At 51.6% G+C, this 22447-nt stretch overlaps 6 protein-coding genes across 6 annotated transcripts; 4 read left to right on the top strand and 2 right to left on the bottom strand.

Annotated features, from left to right (window-relative positions):
- Positions 1-1461: 1461 nt before the first annotated feature.
- On the top strand, positions 1462-1894 carry COL26b_009280 (uncharacterized protein; the record flags this gene model as incomplete). Its single annotated transcript, XM_053182012.1, has 2 exons — positions 1462-1565; positions 1639-1894. 2 exons carry the CDS (start codon positions 1462-1464, stop codon positions 1892-1894), a joined length of 360 nt encoding a protein of 119 aa, XP_053034019.1.
- Positions 1895-5870: 3976 nt separating this feature from the next.
- COL26b_009279 (uncharacterized protein) lies at positions 5871-8045 on the bottom strand (the record flags this gene model as incomplete). Its single annotated transcript, XM_053182011.1, has 10 exons — positions 5871-6180; positions 6243-6296; positions 6352-6417; positions 6470-6827; positions 6879-7078; positions 7149-7324; positions 7379-7524; positions 7615-7628; positions 7679-7812; positions 7869-8045. 10 exons carry the CDS (start codon positions 8043-8045, stop codon positions 5871-5873), a joined length of 1635 nt encoding a protein of 544 aa, XP_053034018.1.
- A 1239-nt stretch (positions 8046-9284) lies between these two features.
- On the top strand, positions 9285-11169 carry COL26b_009278 (uncharacterized protein; the record flags this gene model as incomplete). Its single annotated transcript, XM_053182010.1, has 5 exons — positions 9285-9670; positions 9766-9889; positions 9941-10031; positions 10087-10508; positions 10573-11169. The coding sequence occupies 5 exons, from the start codon at positions 9285-9287 to the stop codon at positions 11167-11169; spliced, it is 1620 nt and encodes a 539-aa protein (XP_053034017.1).
- Positions 11170-12683: 1514 nt separating this feature from the next.
- On the top strand, positions 12684-14353 carry COL26b_009277 (uncharacterized protein; the record flags this gene model as incomplete). The annotated part of the gene is made up of 3 exons (XM_053182009.1): positions 12684-12752; positions 12828-13874; positions 13952-14353. 3 exons carry the CDS (start codon positions 12684-12686, stop codon positions 14351-14353), a joined length of 1518 nt encoding a protein of 505 aa, XP_053034016.1.
- A 249-nt stretch (positions 14354-14602) lies between these two features.
- On the bottom strand, positions 14603-18103 carry COL26b_009276 (uncharacterized protein; the record flags this gene model as incomplete). Its single annotated transcript, XM_053182008.1, has 6 exons — positions 14603-16008; positions 16065-16557; positions 16620-16759; positions 16796-17475; positions 17529-17808; positions 18025-18103. 6 exons carry the CDS (start codon positions 18101-18103, stop codon positions 14603-14605), a joined length of 3078 nt encoding a protein of 1025 aa, XP_053034015.1.
- A 1658-nt stretch (positions 18104-19761) lies between these two features.
- Positions 19762-22169, top strand: COL26b_009275 (uncharacterized protein; the record flags this gene model as incomplete). The annotated part of the gene is made up of 2 exons (XM_053182007.1): positions 19762-20537; positions 20594-22169. The coding sequence occupies 2 exons, from the start codon at positions 19762-19764 to the stop codon at positions 22167-22169; spliced, it is 2352 nt and encodes a 783-aa protein (XP_053034014.1).
- Between the last annotated feature and the right edge of the window lie 278 nt (positions 22170-22447).

Raw genomic sequence — 22447 nt, 5'->3', positions numbered from 1 at the left:
TACATCGCAACCTTCTGGGCACATTTTCTCTACATTCACCGAGTTGCATTCTGGTCCCTGAAGCATACGGCCATTGCAAGGAAAGCCGTGAAACAGACGGGAGACATGCTCCGTCGCAGCGTCGGGCAGGCAGCAACAGATGTTGCATTTGATGCAGACGTCCCCCGCCAGTCAGATAATGTGATACATCCAGGGCTTATGTGGACTTGTTATCTTTTTGGTTGCGAAGTGGCAGACCCTATGCAGCAAGATTGGACTGTCCGTCAGCTCAGGGCGCTGGGAGAGCTACAGCCAATTTGCGAGACAGACTCCAGTGACGAGGATGCCGGCAGACTTCAGTCTCCGCGTCTGGACAGAAAGGGTGCACAGAATGCCCTCAAAGTGTCCGAGTTACTCAGAGCTCTTGTTGACAGACAGAAAAGCACCGGTGCTCGTGTGGATGGGAAATACTTGAGTCAAGAGATCTTTGGGTGCCACTTCTACATCATATAGGTTTGCACAAGAACCGTTACGTTGAGGTTTGTAGAGTAGCGGTTGACTAGTCAATGGGAAAATCTCATTTTGCCATTTTCAATGTACGCGGACCTCACAATCGGTCTTGACTGATAGATAGAGGTTCCATGGTTCCGCGAACGTCAGAAATGAAGGGAGAAAATTAGGAGAAGAGAGAAAGATGCACGTCACAGATCACTGAAAATAACACGAATAATTCGAGGCAAATATTAGCCTGGGCTGGTCAACTGCCGATATGCAACGGTCGATAGCATTGCCGCTTTCGGTAACTTGAACCCCTCGAACCCCTCATACCCCTCGTCGTGTATCGGCTCTCGCATCAGCTTTCCCGACAGAACAAGCCCCATCAAAGACCACCTATGATAGACTGCATACTCTTGCGGCATCTCCTTGCACAATGAATAATGTCTGCGGGTTGAAAATTATCATTACTCGCCTCATACATTAGAATCAATTCACACAAAAATTGTGTTTTGATGCATGCCTGTCTGAGGTCAAATCGATATTATCTGCTCATCCAAATAGTGAACGTTCCAATCGAAGTCTCTTGGAAAACGCCACTATGGCCAACAAGATACGGACCGGAAAGAATGAAGAGAAAGATGTGGAGATGCTGGAAGATGTCGAAACTCCTCGTTCACCGAGAGCTCTCTCTTCGGACAAAGACATGGAGAGAAGGTGGGCATCTCATGAAGGACTGGTTGCGATACGATGACTGATAAACATGGATCAGGATTGTGCGCAAAATTGATATTCGGCTGATGCCATTTACGGCACTGATTTACCTACTGTGTTACTTGGATAGATCGAACATAGGTTGGTCACGACTCACCCTTCACCCATGGCCGCAAGACAAGGACTAACACATGCCTATGTTTGTGATATCATCAAGGCAATGCAAAGATCCTCAATTCTTCCACTGGAGGCTCTCTTCTCGATTCGACTGGTATGACCAACTACCAGTACACAATTGCCCTCATGGTCTTCCTTGTCTCCTACACGGTGTTCGAGGCTCCAAGCAACCTGGCGCTGAAGGTGTTTTCACCAAACAAGTAGGTTCGAATGGAACACCAGACATAAAACTCTGCAGGGTGTTTATGGCTGACACGACTATCATTCGTACAGATGGCTAGGCTTCCTCATCATCGGATTTGGCAGCTTTTGTACCGGCATCGGTGGCGCCAACAGCTTTGCCTCCGTCACGGTTCTCCGATTCTTTCTCGGAGCGTTCGAATCAGGGGTGTTTGCTGGAATGATCTTCTACATGAGCTTCTGGTACAGACCCGAGGAACGTGCCTTTCGCATAGCCATTTTCCTCGGAAGTGCCACCCTTGCCGGTGCTTTCGGAGGGTATGTCTCGCGAGACCAGATTGTTCTATGACTCGAGCTGACGCTGTTTCAAGGGTTATTGCGTATGGGGTGGGTCACATGAACGGTTTACGCGGATTGGAAGGTTGGAGATGGCTGTTCATTGTCGAAGGTGTTCCATCGGGTAGGTTTCTAAAGCTCTATTGGTTACGATTAGATTGGGTGCTAACCTTGGTGGTCCTTTTAGTGGTGATGGGTGTCGCAGTTTTCCTCTTCATGCCGAGTTATCCGGAGAGCGCCAAATGGCTTTCAAACGAAGAGAAGAGTTTCCAGATTCAGCGGCTAGGAGAAAACAGTTCGAAAGGGTAAGCCAAAATGTTCATGGGAATGACTTCTGGGCTGTCACTGACGTGCATCCCGAAGCAATGCTAAGTTGAATTGGCCTGACGCCAAAGAAACTCTTAAGGACCTACGACTATGGGTACACTACTTTACCTATCTCTGTCTGGGTGTAGCTGTGTCTTCACTGTCACTTTTTGCCCCCACCATCGTCTCCGGACTTGGGTATAAAGATTTGCAAGCTCAACTCTTTACAGTCCCTCCCTATGCTATAGCGTATGTTTTCACCCTTGCTTTTGGAGTCTTATCCGATCGCAAGAAGTCACGAGGGATTGTTGCAGGGAGTATGTTAGGCATGAGCGCAATTTCTTTCCTCATTCAAGGTACGCTTCTTGATCATAAGACTTCCTTCCATATCAAGTCTCCTTTTCTTCTGTTGTTCGTCGTCGGGCGACTATGATGTACTAGTTTAGACAACTTCATAAAATGCTGACTCGGTCTAGCAACTCTGCCAGGCGAAAGCTACGCGACAAGATATGCATTTCTGTGCATCAGCACGGCTGGAACCTTCGCAGGACTGCCGTCTCTTTGCGCTTGGGTGTCCGACAATGTGCGGAACACAACGGCTGGCTCGTTAGCGTCCGGACTTAATATTGCATTCACGGGGCCAGGTCAGATCATAGGAGTCTGGATATATCGCGCCCAGGACAAACCGTTTTACCGGTTGGGACATGCCATTAATGCCGCGTTTGTGCTAGCTGGAGCACTGCTTTCATTCGGGCTGTCATGGCATTACATGCGTCTCAACAGGAAGCTTGTGGGAACTAACGCTACGAAGTGGGTTCCTTGAATTCAACTAGGCACTATTTATTTTGGTCGTCCAAGGCCTTTTGAAGAAACTGTCACGTATCTTGCATATTGTGCATTAATTAGATTTGAAGCTAATTTGCTGGCGGGCCTATGTCCGGTGGCATACAATAGAACCAGTCTAATGATGCCAAGTATTGGCGTATGATAAGTACAATGGCTCTGAAATTAGTTCATGATCATTCAAAGCAGTTTCTCGGCTCATTCGTCTCCCTCTCGTGCCTCTTCGGGTGTCTCCCGAGGACAAGTTGCCAAAACTACAACAGTCCCTAGTCTACGTATCCAATGCATTTGGCTTTTGTATGCCAATCCCGTGCTATGGCACCTAATCTAATTCTTTTGAAAATGAAAGTTCCCATAATTCTGGTGGATCAGGCGCAGGCCCGGCTGCCTGACATTTGTCGTCGCGTGTCGTGTATCGGGTGTCGCGTCATATTGCACAGGTGCTGAACCCCGCTCTCTCGCCTTCCGGTATTTCTGTGATGAACGATACCGAGTTTTTATTGGTCTAAAACTGTCAAAAATGATATTTTGCATTCGGAAATACCTTGACAGTGTCGGCTATTGCTTTCCAAGTCAACCAGTTGTCGGGTGTTATAGCGTCAGTTTCACTCATGGGTACATTTTAAATCTCGTCTATCATGATCTGTAAATCTCCCTCCTGTTTGCCCTATTTTCATGAACTCATTTACGTTCGTTAGACCTGAGTTTAACATTGCCCTTTTCAAACATCTGCTAGGTCGTCATTACATACTTTTGGATCTCCACTTCGGCAGTATCTCACCATGACAACTCCGGCATTCGTTGTTGGTGTCGGGATGACAACATTCAACTCCCCTAAGAAATCTGCTTCTATTGCGACAAACCCTGACTCAGACTATTTTGACCTCGGGGTTGAGGCAGCTGTGAAGGCTCTCCTTGACGCTGGAATCAACTACGACCAGGTGGACCAAGGAATCGGCTGCTATGTCTTTGGGGACTCTACCTGCGCTCAGAGAGTTTTCTACGGCCTTGGGATGACCGGAATACCAATTTTCAATGTCAGCAACTACTGCAGCTCTGGCAGCACAGGATTGTGGTTGGCTAATCAAGCCATTATGTCGGGAACGGCTGATTGTGTTCTTGTCGTTGGGTTTGACAAGATGTACCCTGGGCCACTACCACAAGTCTTTGAAGACAGGACCAATCCTTTATCCCGAATCCTGGATCTTTCGAAGACGCAGATTCCGGAACAAGACCGTGGAAAGCCGTCTCCTGGATGGACGCCGCAACTCTACGCCAATGCCCAAGCCGAATACCTGCAGATGTATGCACCATTTGGAGCAGAAAAGAGAGACTTTGCAAACATTACCTCCATAAACCGGTCACACGGGGTGAGGAACCCATACAGTCAGTTGTCTAAAGAAGTCACTACAGAAGACGTATTGGCCAGTCCTACTGTTTCTGGAGACATCACTCGATTACAGTGCTGCCCGTCGTCAGTAAGTTCTCTCGCCCGATCTTATGCATCCTCCCAACCGACGGAATGGCTCTATTAACAGACTATGCGACAGACTGGAGCGGCCGCGGCTGTCATTGTATCGGAAAGATTCTTAAAGACCCACCCCTTTTTGAAGTCGGGTGCGGTACAGGTTGCGGGGCAGGCACTCGTCACAGATGCTTCAAGTTTGTATGAATCTGCTAGTGCTATCGAGCTGATAGGATCAGACATGACGCGGAAGGCTGCAGCCCAGGCATACGAACAAGCCGGGATAACAGCGGAGGACGCCACTGTGATAGAGCTTCATGATTGCTTCACCACGAATGAGATGTGCGCTTTGGAGGGGTTGGGACTTGCGGACGAAGGAATGGGCTGGAAGCTGGTCAGAGATGGTGGAATTACCTACAATTCAGATGGTCGTCCGTCTCCAAGTGGGAAACAGTGGATTGTTAACCCCAGTGGCGGACTGATTTCGAAGGGCCATCCACTTGGTGCGACAGGCTTGGCCCAGTGCGCCGAACTCGGTATGTATTGAAACGAAGTTGATGAGGGTCTGAATAGCTTACTAACACCTCCAAAACAAAAGTCTGGCATTTGCGTGGATGGGCTGCCTCGCGATCAGTGCCTGGTACGAAATACTGCGTTCAACATAACATGGGATTGGGTGGTGCTACTGTGGTCACTATCTACAAGCGTTTCGATAATCAAGTAGCCCCCAGACTGAACGACATCAAGCCAGAAGATGACGGACGGGGGCGTCTCGGCTACAATCCTGCTGAAGTAGCTCGCTCAATACGTCGCGTGGACTGGGAAAGTGTCAGGTCTCGAAACAAAGGCCACTCTGCATGGGCAACATCTCTTCTTCCATGGAATCAAAATCCCGGGGCCTACGAGAACAGGGCAAAATTATGAGAAGTTTGCCACCCATGGTCGGGGTGTGCAAAGCACTACGAGTGACTAGTGAGTTTAGGGATTACGGACTCAGATGGATATGTAGCAATAGTGTCTTCTACAGCCTGCAGAAACATGTGAGTGATAAGGTTCCCGTTGTAGAGAGATCAAAACACCAGTGGGTCGCTACCGTTGTGAATGCTCATGGAGAAAACTGATGCATGTAGGTACTGATTCTACCGATTCATCTTGCTCTGGCAATGTCTGGTATTTAAATTAAAGAAAATGGAAGGACAAAACGAAAACATCCCCATGAGATATGCTATCACAGACCAGGAAGATTGTACTGGAATAAGAATATATCATTATGAAACTTTATGACCCTGCATCCAATGAGGCCTAGGCGAGTAACCCAGGCGCACATTCACATCAAGAATGCAACTCAAATGCCGCCAAGTTGGTTAGTTAACCACTAAGATTCGGCCTTTTTCTCTTCCGTCGTCTTGCGTGCAGCGTCCTTCAAATCCTTGTCGTCAGGTCGGCTCAACTCTACCTGTGGCATCAGGAAGAATGCAACAAAAAATGCCACCGAAGCAAGCCCAGCCATGACGAGGAATATGATGCGGAATGCTTTTCGATAACCTGGCAGCAGGACAGCCCTTGCCTGATCTGCGTCGGCTTGAGACATTTCTGACAGGACATGCTGGGGATTGGCAAGAAGTCTTCTGGCTTCATCATCTGCCAGACCAAGACCAGCGATGCTTGCTGACAAGATATTGTTACTAATTTGTGTCATTAGCCATCAGGCAAGCAAGAGGACAGCCATCAAAATAGAGATACTTACATGAGTGTACCCGAGATTGCCAAACCAATCGTGCTTCCAAGGTTTCTGATAAAACTAAAAACAATGTGAGTATGCAACATCATTCGATTCATAATGCATCATGACTCACTTGCGGAACGAGGTTACTACGGCCATGTCTCTGCGGCTAACACCTGCTTGGATCGCAATCAAGGCGCTGTCGGAAATTTCAGCGAAGCCCAGGGTACGACACATCGGAAAAGACTTACGGCTGAAGAGTATTGCCAACACCAGCTCCAATGAGTAAGGAGTACCCTACTTGCTTGCCAACACTAGAGTTTTCATCCAAGGTAGACATGAGACCGACGCCTACAGCCCACATCACCCAGCCAAGGAGGATGCATTCCCTGTATCGACCGACCTTATGAACAACGAGACCAGACAGTGTGCTGAACAAGGTTTGTGTCAGAGTGACGGGAAGCAGCATAGCGCCAGCTTTGGTTGCTGAGTAGTTGTACGCCAGTTGATAGAAGGCTGGGATGTAGTAGACCTGCACAACGAAGTTCCAGCCGTTGATAGCCATGGTAATACAGGCGCCGTTGACGATCTTAGACTTGAAAATATGCACTAAAGCTAGTCAGCGAAGATATTTCACGACGAAGGACAGTCAAAACCTACAAGGAACGAGTGGGAACTTGGCCCCCTTCCACTGCCACATCACAAAAGCAACGCAGACGACGAAGCCAACAACAATTGTGGCTATGACATGCGCTGAGTTCCATGGGTACTCGCCGCCACCCCATGTCAGACCAAGCATCAGAACTGAAGTGCCAGCCAAAGCTAAGCCACTGCCGACGAAGTCCACTGCCTTGAGCTTCCTGGATTCGCACGGACCTGAGCAACTCTTCACGGCAACAGACAAAAAAGCGGACGTGGTGAAGAACTTACATTTTCCAATCGCCTTCCACCTTTCTCAGTGGCATAAAGAAGACAACACAGACAGTGCACAGCAGGGTCAGCGGCATGTTGAGACGGAATATCCATCTCCAGGAGTCTCGTGACTGCGAAGCTAAAGCGCCGCCGATAACAGGACCAATACCGTTGGCAATCGCCACAACTGCTCCCTGGCGAGGTTGTCAGCAAGACACAATATCTTTGCGAAAGGTTTTGTTGCTCACCAGAATTCCTTGATACTTTCCTCGTTCTCTCAGGGGAACCACATCACTGACAATCATCTGTGCCACGGTCATGAGCCCACCGCCGCCAATACCGGTCCAAGCTCGAAATACGATGAGCTGCGTGCCGGTCGCTGCAACGGAAGAGGCTAGAGATCCAGTGAAGAATATCGCAAGACCAATCAATAAGATAAATTTGCGAGACCAAATGTCAGACAATCGGCCATACAACAGTTGACCTGTAGTCGACGTTCTAATCTTGGAATTAGCGATTGATGACCCCTTCGTACGATAGAGGCTCACATGAAATAGCCACTTGCAATCCAAGCGGTCTGGTTGCTAGAGTTGAGAGCATTGCCGATGATGTTCAAACTGGCGGCCAATGTTGTCTGGTCCATGAGAGCCACCAGATCAACGGTGGCACAAGCCAGGAAGATCTAAGCGTCGCAAAGCCATCAGCATAGTTCTCACGTCTTTTCTTCACTCAACTTACCGTAATGATTGTCCTTGACCGCACATAATTCGTCTGCTCATTAAAGACATGAACGGTGCTCTTCTCTTCGTCAGACTGATTCAGCGTCTTGCTACCATTGTCCGAGTTGGCTTGTTCCATCGCCGAATTCCTCGGGTCGTCTGAAGCGAGGACTCCGCTCGGCTGTTCTTCCTTCATGATGAGGGATATTTTTGGCGACAAACTTGGAAGCTGATCATTCAAAGCATGAGCCGAAGAATATTTCGCATGCAGCGGCTGGAATCAAAGCAAAAGAGCACAGGAAATTGAAGTAGGAAAACACGGCCGGGATCGGTGCCAAACATCGGAGACCGAACGCTGGCCATCCGGGTAATCGGCCAAATAAGCATTCTCGCTACTGCTTGACGTTCTAGGGCCATTGAGAGGACAGAGACCCTTGTTTCCTGCCCTTAGACTGCCGGCCGCCAAGTCTGAACTATTGTTGAATCCTACGATCGTCATCGCGGTAAGTGGAGGCAACCCCCGGTCTAGAGGGTCTGATGCGCTGGGCAATTGACAGGGATTAGGACGGAAACAAGAACCCTTGCGGGTTGCTCCCGTGAAACAAGCTCAACTGGGGAACCTCCCGAAAAACCAGCTCAAACTCTCTCTCTTAGAGCGTTCAACTACAGGGCTTTTATATAACATCGTCGAATCAGCCGACTCCAAAAATGCCCCTCGCGGCTACGCGGCATCTTTGCGATAATTTGCGTCTGAAGCTATGAATTGCGCACGACACTCGACGTTGCAACCTTCTCATAATAGATCACCAGGAAAAAATTGGCGACGCGGCCCCCCCTGGCTGACCGACATGAGCGTTGCATGGTGCCATCGAGACGCCGCAGGCTCGCAGCCGACCTTGATGAGCGCTGCGTCGATCAATCGTCTTCAACGTCGCGTTTCGTGATGTCGACACGCTTAGGGCTTGGTGCTAGTTTCGGGATCACAAGCCAATCATGCTCAGAATGGACGCAATCCCCAGGCCCTAAAGAAGGACGGAGAAGCCCGCCCAGATACTAGCGCAAGTAATCGGTTCCCCAGCCTGCCGTAACGGGCGTCATTTGACACGTTTCGAGACTCCATCGTCAGAGTCATGTCGATTTCACGCATGTTTATCCCATGTCAAAGTGAGAACATTTACGGCAAATGTAACCCCATGGAGGGGTTTCCCCGATTCTCTTGTTCATCCGGTGTCGATGTGACTTCAGCTCGTGCGTCAGCCTACTTTGTGCGCCCTAGTGCGTACCAAGAATGGTGAATCTCTGCAGCAGTTGATCTTGCAGATATAAATCTCCTTGTGCCAGACTTCCGTTATCAGGTTCCCTCAACCAGATACCCGGGCAGGATCAATAACTTTATTCTTACTACTCCAAACGACTTGAGAGTATGTCTTTAATCATGGCAGAGGTCAACCATCTTAACGTTTATAAAGGTCCTGACGCCGTCAAGGACTATTTCAACCCGGATATTGCTCCTCCTCTACCTCTTGTCGAGATCCCCGATTGTCTCAACCCATACCGCAGCGATGGAGTCCGAATTTACGCCAAGATGATGTCGATGCATCCCGCCAACAACGTCAAGGCTATGCCAGCACTGAACCTGCTCCAAAAGGGTGTTGTGCCTGGCAAGACCGAGACGGTGGTTGAGTATAGTTCCGGATCGACGGTCATCTCGATGTCGTTGATTTCAAGAGTCTACTACGGAAACTCGGATGTTAGAGCATACCTCAGCAACAAGACAAGTCAGGCGAAACTGAGGTTGATGCAATTCTTCGGACTGGATATGTAAGTCACGAACCGCTTTCCCTTAATTACGCACTTCCATCTCTTCGAGGAGGGATCACCAAAGACCAGCTTAGCTAACTCGGTGCCTTTCCCAGCACTTTGTTCGGCGGCCCATCACAACCCGAACCTGCAGACCCCAGAGGCGGTATTCGAGCGGCGAAGGATATCGGCGAGAAGTCAGAAACGGCCATGAACCCGAACCAATATGAGAACGACGATGTGAGTGGTCAAAGGATGGCTTGCTCAGTTCACGACTGACGAATTTCGTAGAACTGGAAGTCACATATCCGTTGGACCGGTCCTCAAATCCTCAGACAGCTGCCTGAAATCAACCTTATCTGCGCCGGCATGGGAACTTCTGGTTGGCCAAACCTTTGAATACGAAACCACACTTCGAACTGACATCCAACTTCCAGGAACCATGACCGGTCTCGGAACGTACTTCAAGGACAACAAGCCTTCTGTGTATCGTCTTGGTGTTTGCACAGCTGCTGGCGACCGTGTGCCGGGCCCGCGCTCATACGCACTTCTCCAGCCCGTGGAATTCCCGTGGAGAGCTGCTGTCGACCACATCGAGCACGTTGGATCGCATGACTCCTACTCATACTCTCTTAACCTCACTAGGGAGGGCATCGTCTGCGGCCCTTCTTCTGGGTTCAACCTCAAGGGGCTCTTCCAGTTCCTCGACCAGCGCAAGGCTGCCGGCACGTTGAGCGAGCTTGCCGGCGAGAATGGCGAGATTCACTGCGTCTTCGTATGCTGCGACCTTCCATACCAGTACATCGACGAGTATTTCGCCAAGCTAGGCCCTGAGCATTTCCCAACGATCCACAACGAGGTGAATACCCAAATTCGCAAGATTGGCGAGCCTCACGGAGTCCACATTGCTGACAGTCACTCAGAATCTCCAAAAGGTGGACCTTCACCGGTATGATGAGGCATGGGAGAAGGAGCCTGCGGAGGCGTTCATGCACATTCCCGAAAGCGTAATCCCGAACGAGCTCAGCGAGAAGCTGCCGAGCACGCCTCGATATGTGGATACGAGCAGCGCGTCCCTCATCCCGAGGTCCCCCAACACCGTCATCGTTGACTTGAGGCGCCAAGAGGATTATCAGACACATCACATTCCCGGGTCCGAAAATGTTCCCGTTGTGGAGTCAAAGGACTGGGAGCCCTTTTCGGACGCAAAGATTCTTGAAACCCTGTGGCTTAAACTGGAAGCAACATTCGAACCGACAAGCGAGATTGGAAAGAAGATGGAGCAGCATCGCTCAAAGCCGATATTGCTCCTCTGCTACAACGGAAACAACGCGCGGGTTGCCGCCAGTGTTTTGAGAGCGAAGGGCTTCGAGGCAGACTGCGTCCGTGGAGGCTTCATTTCGTTGGATAACTTGCAACAGAACCAGGCCGTTGAGCCTCCGACATTGACTAAGACCAATGGGCACGTCCACGTTCAAGAATTGGTGGCGGGCGAGAAGCCTTACCTGAGGCTAGCATGAGAGCGCTGAAAAATGAATGGGGAAAAAGAACACGATGAGGTAGAAAAAATACCCAATTGCATGTGAACGTTTTGCTAAATTATTTCCTTTATGGTAATGGTGAGATCATCACTTGTTCGTGTAACCGTTATCAAGTATGCGCGGTGAAACGATTGAAGTCTTCGAGAGTCTGCTCAAGGACGTTATATCTCAGTACGGGCAGAATTTACTGTCCTTAAAACCCCTCGTTGTGGGTTATCGTACGAAGCCAAGTCTTTTAGCGTGAGTCATCCGCATGAGGCTAAACGTTGTCGCCCGAGACCCTTGGCGACGTCTCCGCGCTTCCGTCTGGAATGGTGGCTTCAAGAGAATGGTGGCAGGTCTCGGGCTGAGCTTTCAGCTAACCTCCTAGGCAGGGTGTTCTGGAATGGAGGCTAGACTCTAGACTTTCATCAGAGCAAACAGGTTCTCGCCTGGCGTTCAAGCTGCAAGTAAGGCTACCAAGGGGGGAGGCGCTGGAATCGTTGATTCAATCTCTCACAGCCTATAATCCTTCCCACGCGCCATGATGCCATCCACCGCCCGACATTCTTGATTCCCCGATGGTGCGGAGAACAGCTCCGGCTAGCTACTCAACATGTCTATACGAGACTGGCCGTCAGGAGTGGCAAACGCGATGTTGCAGAGAACATTCCGAGTGACATTCGGGCTGAAATCCTCGTCATGGAAACATCGGGCCATGGCAATAACGCGTCTTCCGCGTCAATGTCTGTGTTTATTTCGAGAACGCCTTGCGGCTACTTGCGTGATTCCCTAGTTCCCGCGCGGAGCGAGCTAGCCACGAGGTGTTTTCAACTCCACAAGAGAGCAAGATCGTCAGATCGTGAGACAAGGGAGCAGTCCGGGTGGGACCCGCTTCCCCGGCCGCGCTCCGCTACCTCACCAGCCACCCACACCGGCCGGATGTCGCCGACCCGCATGCCGTGCATGCCCCTTCATCGCAGATGGTTAAGGCTGCGGAGGAAAATCCAAAATTTTAGGAAGCAGGAACCCAAGTGAATGCGTCGGCGGCTGGCTAGGGATATGCTGTCAGGTTCCCTGATCTACAGGGGGACCTCCGTAGATCCTCCGTGAAAGAACCACCAGGACCGTTGAAAACTTGCTTTTTGACTGCCACATTTTCGGTGCAACGTCTGTCTTACATCCTTCTGTTCTGGAGAAGCGACAGCTCGTGGCTCTGAGTAACGCGCTCAACATTTGCTAGTCGTTTCATCCCACAGGTTTGGAATGTGACGATGTAAGACCAAGTGACTGAGGCGAGACTCTCACAGCTGAACCGAATAGCCTCCCCCAACTACGTGTGAATTGGAGGCTCAGAAAGAAGACGAGAGTTCAACACCGTTTCATTTTTCTATATAAACTGCCTTCGTGGCCCTCTGATCAGTTTCTAAGTAGCTCTTCATCACAACGACCACAGTCATTCACTACCCTAGCTTCAGACCCCAACACCCAAGCGTCACTCGCTCTTCGCTACAATGAAGTACCAAGTCTACCTCGCAGCTGCTGCGGCAGCCTTTGGCGCCGCCGATGCCCAGTGTAATGCAGTAAGTCCACAAACTCAACGATAGAACTCATGTCGTCAGCTTTTCGTCAGCTGGTAAAACTAACTCAACTGATAGAACAACTGTGCTCGAGCCGTTACGGGAACCCGTCTTGGTCCCCAGACTCAAGCTTCCCGCAGGGCCGACTGCTCATCCTTCCAGAGGACTACTATCACCCGCTTTGAGACGACCACCTTCGTCACTGTCACCTCTTCCGCCACTTTTGACGTTACTCGCACATTCGCCCCTTCCACCGTGACCGTCACCACCACCGTCCCGCCAATTATCATCGATCCTTCTTTCTCCATCGGCCTCCCTGAGCCTCCTGTCGTCACCAGCTTCTCGGGCCCTGACCGCCGTGACCTTGAGGGCCGTCAACTGGTTTCCTCGGCCATCTTCCCCCCTGTCCCGTTCTACGCTTCTGCATGCAGCGGTGCGTCTGCTTACCGCTCTGCTTGCTCTTGCTGGGGTATCACTGCCAGCTTCGTCACCAACAGCTTCCCGGGCACCACGACTATCACCATCACCTCGCTTGATATCGACACTATCTCCGTCATTGGAACTGGTGTGACGACCACTACTGTCCGCATCACATCTACCCCAACCAGCTTCGTCTTGCCCTCGTCTACGTCGACTGATGACGACGTTTCCGAGACCGTGGAGCCAACTTCCTCTGAGACTGAGGGCCCCTCTTCTACCGATGCCGAGCCCTCCGTCACCTCTACAGATGAGCCATCGTCTACCGAGACTGATGAGCCTTCCGCCACCGAGACTGACGAGCCCTCTGCGACTTCAACTGACGAGCCGTCCGCTACCGAGACCGAGGAACCCTCAGCTACCGAGACTGACGAGCCTTCTGCTACTTCCAGCGACGAGCCTTCCGCCACTGAGACCGATGAGCCTTCTGCTACCTCCACAGATGAGCCCTCGGCTACTGAGACGGACGAACCCTCTGCCACCGAGACCGATGAGCCCTCGGCCACTGAGACTGATGGACCTTCCGCCACCGAGACTGACGAGCCGGTTCCCTCCACCACCGATGTCTTCCCCACCAGCGTCCTCCCGGACCCCACGACCTTCGCCACCAGCCTTCTTCCCGTGACCTCTGATGAAGCCACTCCTACGGTAGGCGAGACCTCGATTGAGATCTCGCTAGAGACCTCGATCACCGGCCCCACGCTGACCATCCTCCCCTAATCTAGTCCTCTGACGTTGAGCCCTCCTCCACCGCCGGCCCTGATATCTGCACAACCTTCGGATCCAGATTCCCGTACTCTCCTTCCACGCTCTTGACCTTCTGCTCTTGCAGCTACAGCAACCCCACCTGTGCCGAGGGCACCAGCCAGAACCAGCGCACGCTTCCCCTCATCCTCAGCATCGAGATCTGCGCCAACTCCTGCGACCTCTTCGCCAACTGCGTCGCCTTCTCTTACAACGCAGTCACCCTGGAGTGCCGTCTCCTCGACGCCGACGGCTTCGGAACCACCACCGGATCCAGCGATTGGGTCCTGGTCGACCGTACCAGCGGATCTTGCAGCAGGGACACGTGCGAGCCCGGCACGGCCTCCCCCTCGCCTTCGGCTACGCCCTCGACGCTCCCTTAAGCTCCTGACTATGAGCCGACATCATGTTCAGCCTATTCGGCTTTTTCACACCCACACTCGTTAACCAAAAGCTGCTTTCTACATCGCTAGATATTTGACTTAGTTGGGGTCTGGGTCTGCAATACATGTCGTCGTTGTCTAAATCATCTCTCTTCAAGTGACTGTCGTGAATGATGAAAGTACCTTCATGATTATGGTGCACTTGCCTTTTGAATGAAAATGCACCATCATGTCTATCGTACAGAACCATTAGTTGAAAATCTCGACTACATATCGATTACCCGGGACAGTCTTGTTCCAAGTGTCAATGTCAACGGCAACTGGCTGCCCAGGTTCCATCTCCGCCTCAAGCAGCATTGGTCGCAACACCTCGAACACCGCATCGGCAACTTTCTTTGCACCACATACATAGACGCGTGCTCCACTCTTCCACATTTCTGAAAGTTGGTCCTTGAAGTTTGGCAGCTGATCAACGACGTATTTGTGTGGTGCCCCTCTTGCCCGACTGAAAGCGCGAACGACTGTTACCACGCCTTCGTTCTCAAAATCGTCCAACTCATCACGATACATGTCATCCAGTTCCGGTCCACGGCAGCCAAAGAACAGGATCGCCGGCGCCAAGGGAGCTCCTTCCCGCAGTGCAATTGCGCGGTTCTGGATAAACCCCCTGAAAGGGGCGAGACCTGTGCCTGCTGCTATCATGATCACCGATGTCGAGGCCTGGCATCGAAGTTCGGGGAGACAGAAGTTGACTGTCGGAGGCAGCAAAGTGATTTGCACAGCATCCCCTTGACTCAAAGATGCAAGATAGTTTGATGCAACGCCCTTCTCCTCAACGGTGTAAGTCAGCGTCGCAAAGCCAGACTTCCAGGAAGGCGCAGACGAGAAAGAGTAGGTTCTAGGGCGCATCTGCGGCAACATGGAGAGAAACAACGTGAGTGAAAGCTTGATGTCGGGAAAGGTCATGAGTAGGTCGACGATGGTAAGACACTTGTCGCGGATGTCGGAAGTCTTACTCGACAGGGTCCGCAATGTAGCGCGAGTCTCCTCTTTCTCAGCTACCTCTGCCAAGATTTCGATGCTTCTTGGCGTTGCTGTGCGTGTGAGTTCGAGGTGGCTGGCAAAGAGATCCCAGGCTGTGATGGGCTTGTTGAGAGGCAGGCTGGATGAACGGCCCGATCGAGATGTGATCGTCAGTAGAGTGTCTCCGGTAATTTTGAACCTGGACAGAACTTTCTGAACAAGCTGTGGGTCATTCTGGGGCAAAACCTGAAGATGACCGCCGGCTTGGTAGATGACCCCTTCTGGCAGTCTGAGTTCAAGATGTCGCTTTTGAGGGACACCTTTCGCTGACAACATGCGAGATTCTTCGACAAATGCTGGTATGAAGCCTCTGCGTACTGTGGGTTGGAATCCATTTCCAAGTTTGACCTCAATATCGACATCGGGGCTTTCCCGATCCACAATGCGCCCATGATTGTCTAGCAGTGCTGGCCAAAGGTGGTTATCGAGCCAGCTTTCGAGCTCAGAGAAGACATCACAGGTCGCAGTATCTGCGGTGCCCAGAGTGGCCAGTCTCTGAGCTCCAGCCGCATCCAACATTGCATCCAGCGCCATTGGCACTTTGAAAAGTGTAGCAGGCCAGTCTCTGTGACCTGAAGGGATGTTCATTAGCACGCGCCACAACATAGCATCATGAGACTTCGCTTACCACAACCAAAGACGGCGAACCGGACGCCTTTCAAGTCGCCAGCTTGAAGACTCTGGGTACAAGAAACAAACTTAGTCGCATCCCGCGATGGCAGTCCGTTGTAAGACGCGGTGATCATGATGACTGGGCCATCCGAAGGTAGACTTCCCGCAGCATCGTTCATGGACATCGACTTGGGGGTAAAGCCTCTTCTGGATGCTTCCATGACGAGACGCTGTGCCATTGCTTCACAGGTGCCTGTATCAGATCCGTACAAGACTGTCATCGGGCCTTTTTGAGACAAGACGTGTTGCATAGCCTGTCTTGAGGGCTCTTCGACACCACTCGAGCGAGCCCTTAGGCTTTTTAAGAAGTCAGTCGGCCTCTTGTCGTCTCTCAAGCCGACTCGAACCTTGAACCCGGCTGGCTTGATCGTAAGAAGATGCTTGACCTTGAGCTTGTATCCAGGATCATCCTTCTTGATGTCGAAGTTGCGCAAAAGCATCGCGATAACCTGCAGAAGCCGTGTGTGAGCACCCGTGCCTTTCTCTACATATTTGTTGTGGCTTTACTCACTAGTTGCGCCTCCTGCCAAGCGAACGCTCTCCCAATGCAACCTCGCATGCCATTACCAAACGGCTTCCAGGCATGTTTTGGAATACTGTCGAGGTTCCTTATCCTGTCTGGTTTGAATTCTTCTGCATCTGCACCCCAAACTGCAGGATCTCTGTGAAGGGTATGCAACAGCACACATAAGGCCTCGCCAGGCTTGACGAGATACTGTCCCCCGATGATCTCATCCTTGAATGGGGTGACATAATACCCAGGCGCAGTCGGCATCAATCTCAATGTCTCCCGGAAGACTGAATCGAGGAAAGGAAGCTGTTGCAGATGCTGGACGTTGATGGGCCCATCTCCAATAACTCGGTCGACTTCCTCACGAGCCTTCCGCATTTCCTCTGGGTGCTCCACAAGATAGTAGATGGAGAAGGACAGGAGACCTGACGTAGTCTCGTGACCTGCGACCAGAAAGGTAATGATGTTGTGAACAATGGCCTCTTCACTCAAGGAATCCCCGGTCTCGGGATCGCGACCATTGAGCATGGCGTTAAGCAAGTCATTGCTCTGATCTTTGGTGGGTGACTGACGGCGCTGCGCGATGATCTCGCGGCATGTGCTTTGCATCTGCTCAATGTTCTGCCTGAATCTGGACATTGCCCGTGGTCGAAGTAGACTGACAAAGTCAGGGAGGACAGCTTGCAGGTCGGCTTCTCCAAGGACGGCAATCATGCTCTCGACAAATGGATGTGTCTTCTTGTCCAGGTAGAAACTGTTGAACCGGTAGTCCATAGAGCACAGCGCGATGGTGTCCAGAGTCAGGCGAGTGAAATCATCAGCGACTTCGATGGGCACCGAAGGACCAAGACGAGCCCTGTAGTTGGTGAGCTAAATGCTGGTGGGCATAGGAAAGACTGAATGGCTCACCACTTCAAGCAAAGCTGTTCAGAGAGATCATTCATTTCATCAAACATACTCCTGATCTTCAAAGGACCAAAGACTGGCATCAAAATCCTGTGAGCGACACCCCAGGTGTGATTGTTGTGCTGTGCAGTGAAGAGACCATCGCCAGCGGCTGCTCGCATAGTCTCAACACCGCTCGTGACGAGCTTGCAGAAACGGGTCTCATCGGAGACTTCCTCTACCAGTTCGCGGCTTGAGACGGTGATTTCTCTTTTACCAGCAAAGGTCAAGGAGAAGATGGGACCTATTAACAAAAGTCAGCCATCTTTTTAGTCAAGACTGCAGGGCTAAGAGCGGACACGGCCAAATACGGTGCCCACTTACCATGCTTTGCCACGAGACTAATCAAGGAATCCAATGGACTGACGAGGTCGATGTCCAAGATATTCCCCAGAACCGGCAATGCTAATTGTCCAGAGTCAGCATTCTAGAGAGATGCCGAGGGATAAGCAACACCAACGTCGCGGCCCTGGTATGGGGAAGATTGTGTCGGGAAAGTTCTTCTTGGTGCTGGACTTGATGCTTTGTTCTTCTTCCATCGTGTTTGGTTGTAGGGAATAGAGGTCCGTCAGAGGAGAAGGTAAGCTGCATCAACGCTTCGAATGTCCTAAAGCAGAAAGACACGCAAGACTTGGTGAGCTGCACAAGAAGAATGGACAGGCAAGTGCGCTGCCTGAACATTGATGAATCGCCGCGGGCTTCAACGAAAAGTCGAAGCTGAGCAGTCATCCCACGTGGCTGCCGCTATCCAGAGGGAAACTCCAGTATTTTCTCGTGATAATTCCCTCATATCCTAACTGCGTCACTTGACCAGCAAGATTCAATGAAAGAAAACCTCTCACCGCTACCTTGCCGATGCCGAAGCGAGGAACGATTGTAAGTTTTACGATGCGTATGATGAGGCTCCACGGTGCCGAGTCGAGATATCCCAGATTGCTGAAGGTTTCATTAGATCATTCGCAGAACTCGACGATACGACCTCGGTGGACTTCGCAAGCCAAAACTGAGTCCGAATCCAGATCTTATGCCGTGATGATAATGGAAACTGGGTGGTTGGTTGCGCGCGTCTGGGGATCCATCAACACGTGCGGCTTTTGTGTGAGGGATACAGAGCTGCATTGCATGTTTACACATAATATCCACCAAACACAAACGAGGAAGGTGGCTGTGCCGTCAAAGATCAGAATAGCTTGGGGGGAAGAAAGGTATCGGTTTGAGGGGTTTTGCCATGTGACAGGTACACTCCCATCATCGTGAACAGCCTTGTTTACATCCCAGAGGCCTCCAGAGACACAATTAGCGTAGCCTACATCCTCAGAGTGGGAAGGGCACATGAGATTAATACCGCATTGCATATGTGCACAACGTCCTTGCCTTAACCCCAGACATGTGAGTTGAAGGACGAATGGGAGCAGTCCGGGGAGACTAACATGGTCCCAAAAAAAGCTTGGTCCATTGCGGGAAGCGCCCGTACGAATCCCAACCCCAACCCACTAACTCCTGAGCCGCCAAGACAAATCCCTCATACAAAACCTCCGCAGATGCTCCCGTTGTACTTGTCTAAATCTCCAGAGCTCATGATACTTTCACTCGAACAAATATTTCCCGTCCAACGCTCAACTCCCGCGCAAAACAGCCTTTTTCTTTAACGGACAACCGCACTATCCCCCGTCGAGTCATGCCGTGCGGGCGCAACGCTGTCGCAGTTTCAATGACAGATCTTTGAAAATGTGTCTGAAATCGCTCACGAGGATCCAGTGCAGCAGGCACACTGCTGCATGCGTTCAGTGAAGAGAGAGGAAGCAATGGAAAAAATCACGGAGATTACACAATGGAGCATGGTCTGGATGAGGCGGCTGAACGGGTGATACTCTGTAGACTGGAGGGTCTCGTGCGGGCGCTTACACGTTCCCATGCTGGTGGTCCTCGTGCTCACTCCCTCGTCCCATCAGGTTCACCGCCAAGACAACGAGTTGCGATGGGTTGGCCAAGACTGCGGAGTCTAGGATGCAAGTCATCTCGCGATGATTAGAAAAGTCGCCCTGCTTCCATGAGGTCATTCCCAGCTACCCAAGTCAACTCTCTCATTCTATCCAACACCCAGATCTGCCTCCTATTCTCCCCCTTTTCCAACTTTACCCCTTGCCACTTGCTTGCCTCTTACCAGGGCTGAGTCTTCCTCGCTTGTTGAACTGATATGGGAAACGACAAAGCTGTCACCGTCAACGTAACCACCGTGGCTGGGGACGCAGAACGCCGAAGGACGTTCTCGACCCTGTCAACAAGCACCACCTCGAGCCTCGTCTCCGTCAAGTCGCGCCGTCCACCTCACGTGGGGAGCACTGAGAAAGTGCGCGAGCTCGTCCGCCTCGCTCTTACCCGTCTCCGCGTTCTTCTCAGCGAACGCAACGGCACTCGGAAGCCTATCTCCCAGAAGGGCCTCTTCGCTTACAACTACGTCGAGCCTCTCTTCAACTGGTGGGGTGCCAACTACCGAGTCCTCCTCACCCAGTGTCTTGGTCGCGTTGAAGCTCGTGACGCATTCGGATCCGCGACGAAGTTGGTGAATGGCGCCTCCCACAACTATGCCGGCTTCTACAAGGCCACCGCCGAAGCCGAGAGGCTGCAGCGTTTGTGCCTCGAGATGCTCCCAGTCTCTGAGAGCGATGCAGTTCCCTTCCTCAGAGACGAGACACACCAGGCTATTGCCAAGTTTCTTGGTGCCGACTTCTGCTTCACCACGAGCACGGGCTACGGCTCAAATTACATCGCCCTTCCGGCGCTGGTCGACTGCGCTACCGTCGTCATTATGGACGAGAACTGCCACAACTCCATGTTCACTGGTGTGTTTCTTGGGATCTGCCCCAATCTTCGCAAGTTCAAGCACAACAATATGGACCACTTGGAGACGCTGTTGAGCGGGTGTATTGATGCGACGGACAACATCATTGTGGCGATCGAGGGCCTCTACAGGTTTGTACACCTCAACAGCTTCGCTGCGAATAGGCCACTGACTTTAACGATGGCAGCATGGAAGCCGATGTGCCACCTTTGGACGAGATACACCGCCTGAAGAAGGAATATGGCTTCACATTATACTGCGACGAGGCGCATTCTTTCTTGTCACTCGGCAAGACCGGCCGAGGGTGTTTGGAGTACTGGAACGACTACCATCCGGAGAACCCCTTACCTTGGGACCTCATCGACATACGCACTGGCACCCTTTCCAAGGCTGTAGGGGGTATTGGAGGCATAATCGTTGGAAAGGGCCAATTCCAGGAAAGTGTTAGAGAACGCATAGAGAACCTCGACGAACAGGAAAATGCCTCCCTGCCCAGTTCCACCATGGCGCAGACTCTCTGGGTTCTCGGACAGCCTGCCCGAATCAGCCGCAGTCTGCAGCGTTTGGCCAACATCTCTCGCTTCTGCCGGGAGGAACTGGAACGCTTCGGCATCTTTGTTTATGGCGACATTGGCACACCTGTTCTTCCGGTTTACACCGGCAGGCCCAGCGTCTCAGCCAAGCTATCATATGCTCTCCGCTGCGCAGGTCTCCTCGCCACGCCGGTATGCACACCGGCCGTCCCCTTTTGGGAAAGCAGAGTCCGCATCAACCTCTCGGCAGATTTCACCGATGAAGAAGTCAACCGCCTCGTCGAGGCTGTCATTCGTGCAGCCGCCAGCGTCGGTATCTGCAGATCCCCGAGCTCAGTTCGGTTTCTCTTCCAGACCGACGAAGAATCTTTCACGGTTGAGGAGGACCCCGAGGAGGCAGAAAGGTCCTATGACTGGGTGCGCGGTTTGATCAAGATGGACGCGACGATGGGTCCAACGAGCCAGCAGAGACAGCTGTTCGACACCACATGTGGCCCAAGGATTCTTGAGATAGGTCACAAATCCCGCGTGCAGTACGGCATCGGTGCCGGAGGCGCGCGATGGATCTGCGGGACCTTTCCTCCTCACCTTGCGGTTGAGAAACTCATCGCCACAGCAACTGGCATGCAGGCGGGCCTGACCTACGCGGATGCCTCCATTGGACTCGCATCTACCATCGCCGCACTATCACGACCGTTATTGGGTTACACGAAACACTACCTGCTGTTCGAAAGGGGCGCAAGCCAATTTGTTCGCGACGGCATTATGATGGCACCAAAGAAGGATGCACCCACTCTGCTCAGCTACATCGACTTATTCCAGCTCGTGCAGCAAGTCAGAAAGCTTTCGCGCAGCAACCAGAGACTATGTCTCACAGTTTACGTTCGCGTCGGCGAAGACTCGGCTCATCACTTGCTTTCAAACGTTCTTGAGGAGATCGCGACCATCACTGGTCCAGAGTCCTCCATGACCATTCTTCTTCACTGCACCTCTCATTACCTGAACCCAAGGGAGCTCATCTCGTTCCCTTGCAGGTCTAACATCCATGTTCTTGTGTGTGGTTCTTTCAATCGCATCTTTGGTCTGCCGGCGGGTTTCCTTACTGGCCCAGAGAGTCTCATCAGGGAGTTGAGGTATACGAGTAGGGGGTACATGTTTACCACCTCACCACCCCCATTCGTGATGGATATGCTGCGTGCTGCGTTAGAGTGGAACTTGTCGACCGATTAAGTACTATTTAGGCATTTTAAGCGTATCCTTACCTTTTATCGTCTTGCAGATTCGGCGTTGAGGCTCTTGTGATGTTAAATAGTTAATCAACTGAGCAAGTGCAATTCCAACACTCATGGCCGTTCATGGATCATCGTTTCCAAATGGTTGCAATGATATTGGCGGCTGCAGCTGAGCAGACAACGAACCAATTTCATATGGGCCGAGAACATGTTAGCTTCTATTAAGCTCCATTAAGCGAGTCCCGCACGAGATTGAAGAATCTTTCCCTCTACTAT

The sequence above is a fragment of the Colletotrichum chrysophilum genome, assembly GCF_026319265.1.
Source record: "Colletotrichum chrysophilum strain AFK26 chromosome Unknown scaffold_88, whole genome shotgun sequence".
NCBI lineage: Eukaryota > Fungi > Ascomycota > Sordariomycetes > Glomerellales > Glomerellaceae > Colletotrichum > Colletotrichum chrysophilum.
This window is presented reverse-complemented; position numbering and strand designations above follow the sequence as displayed.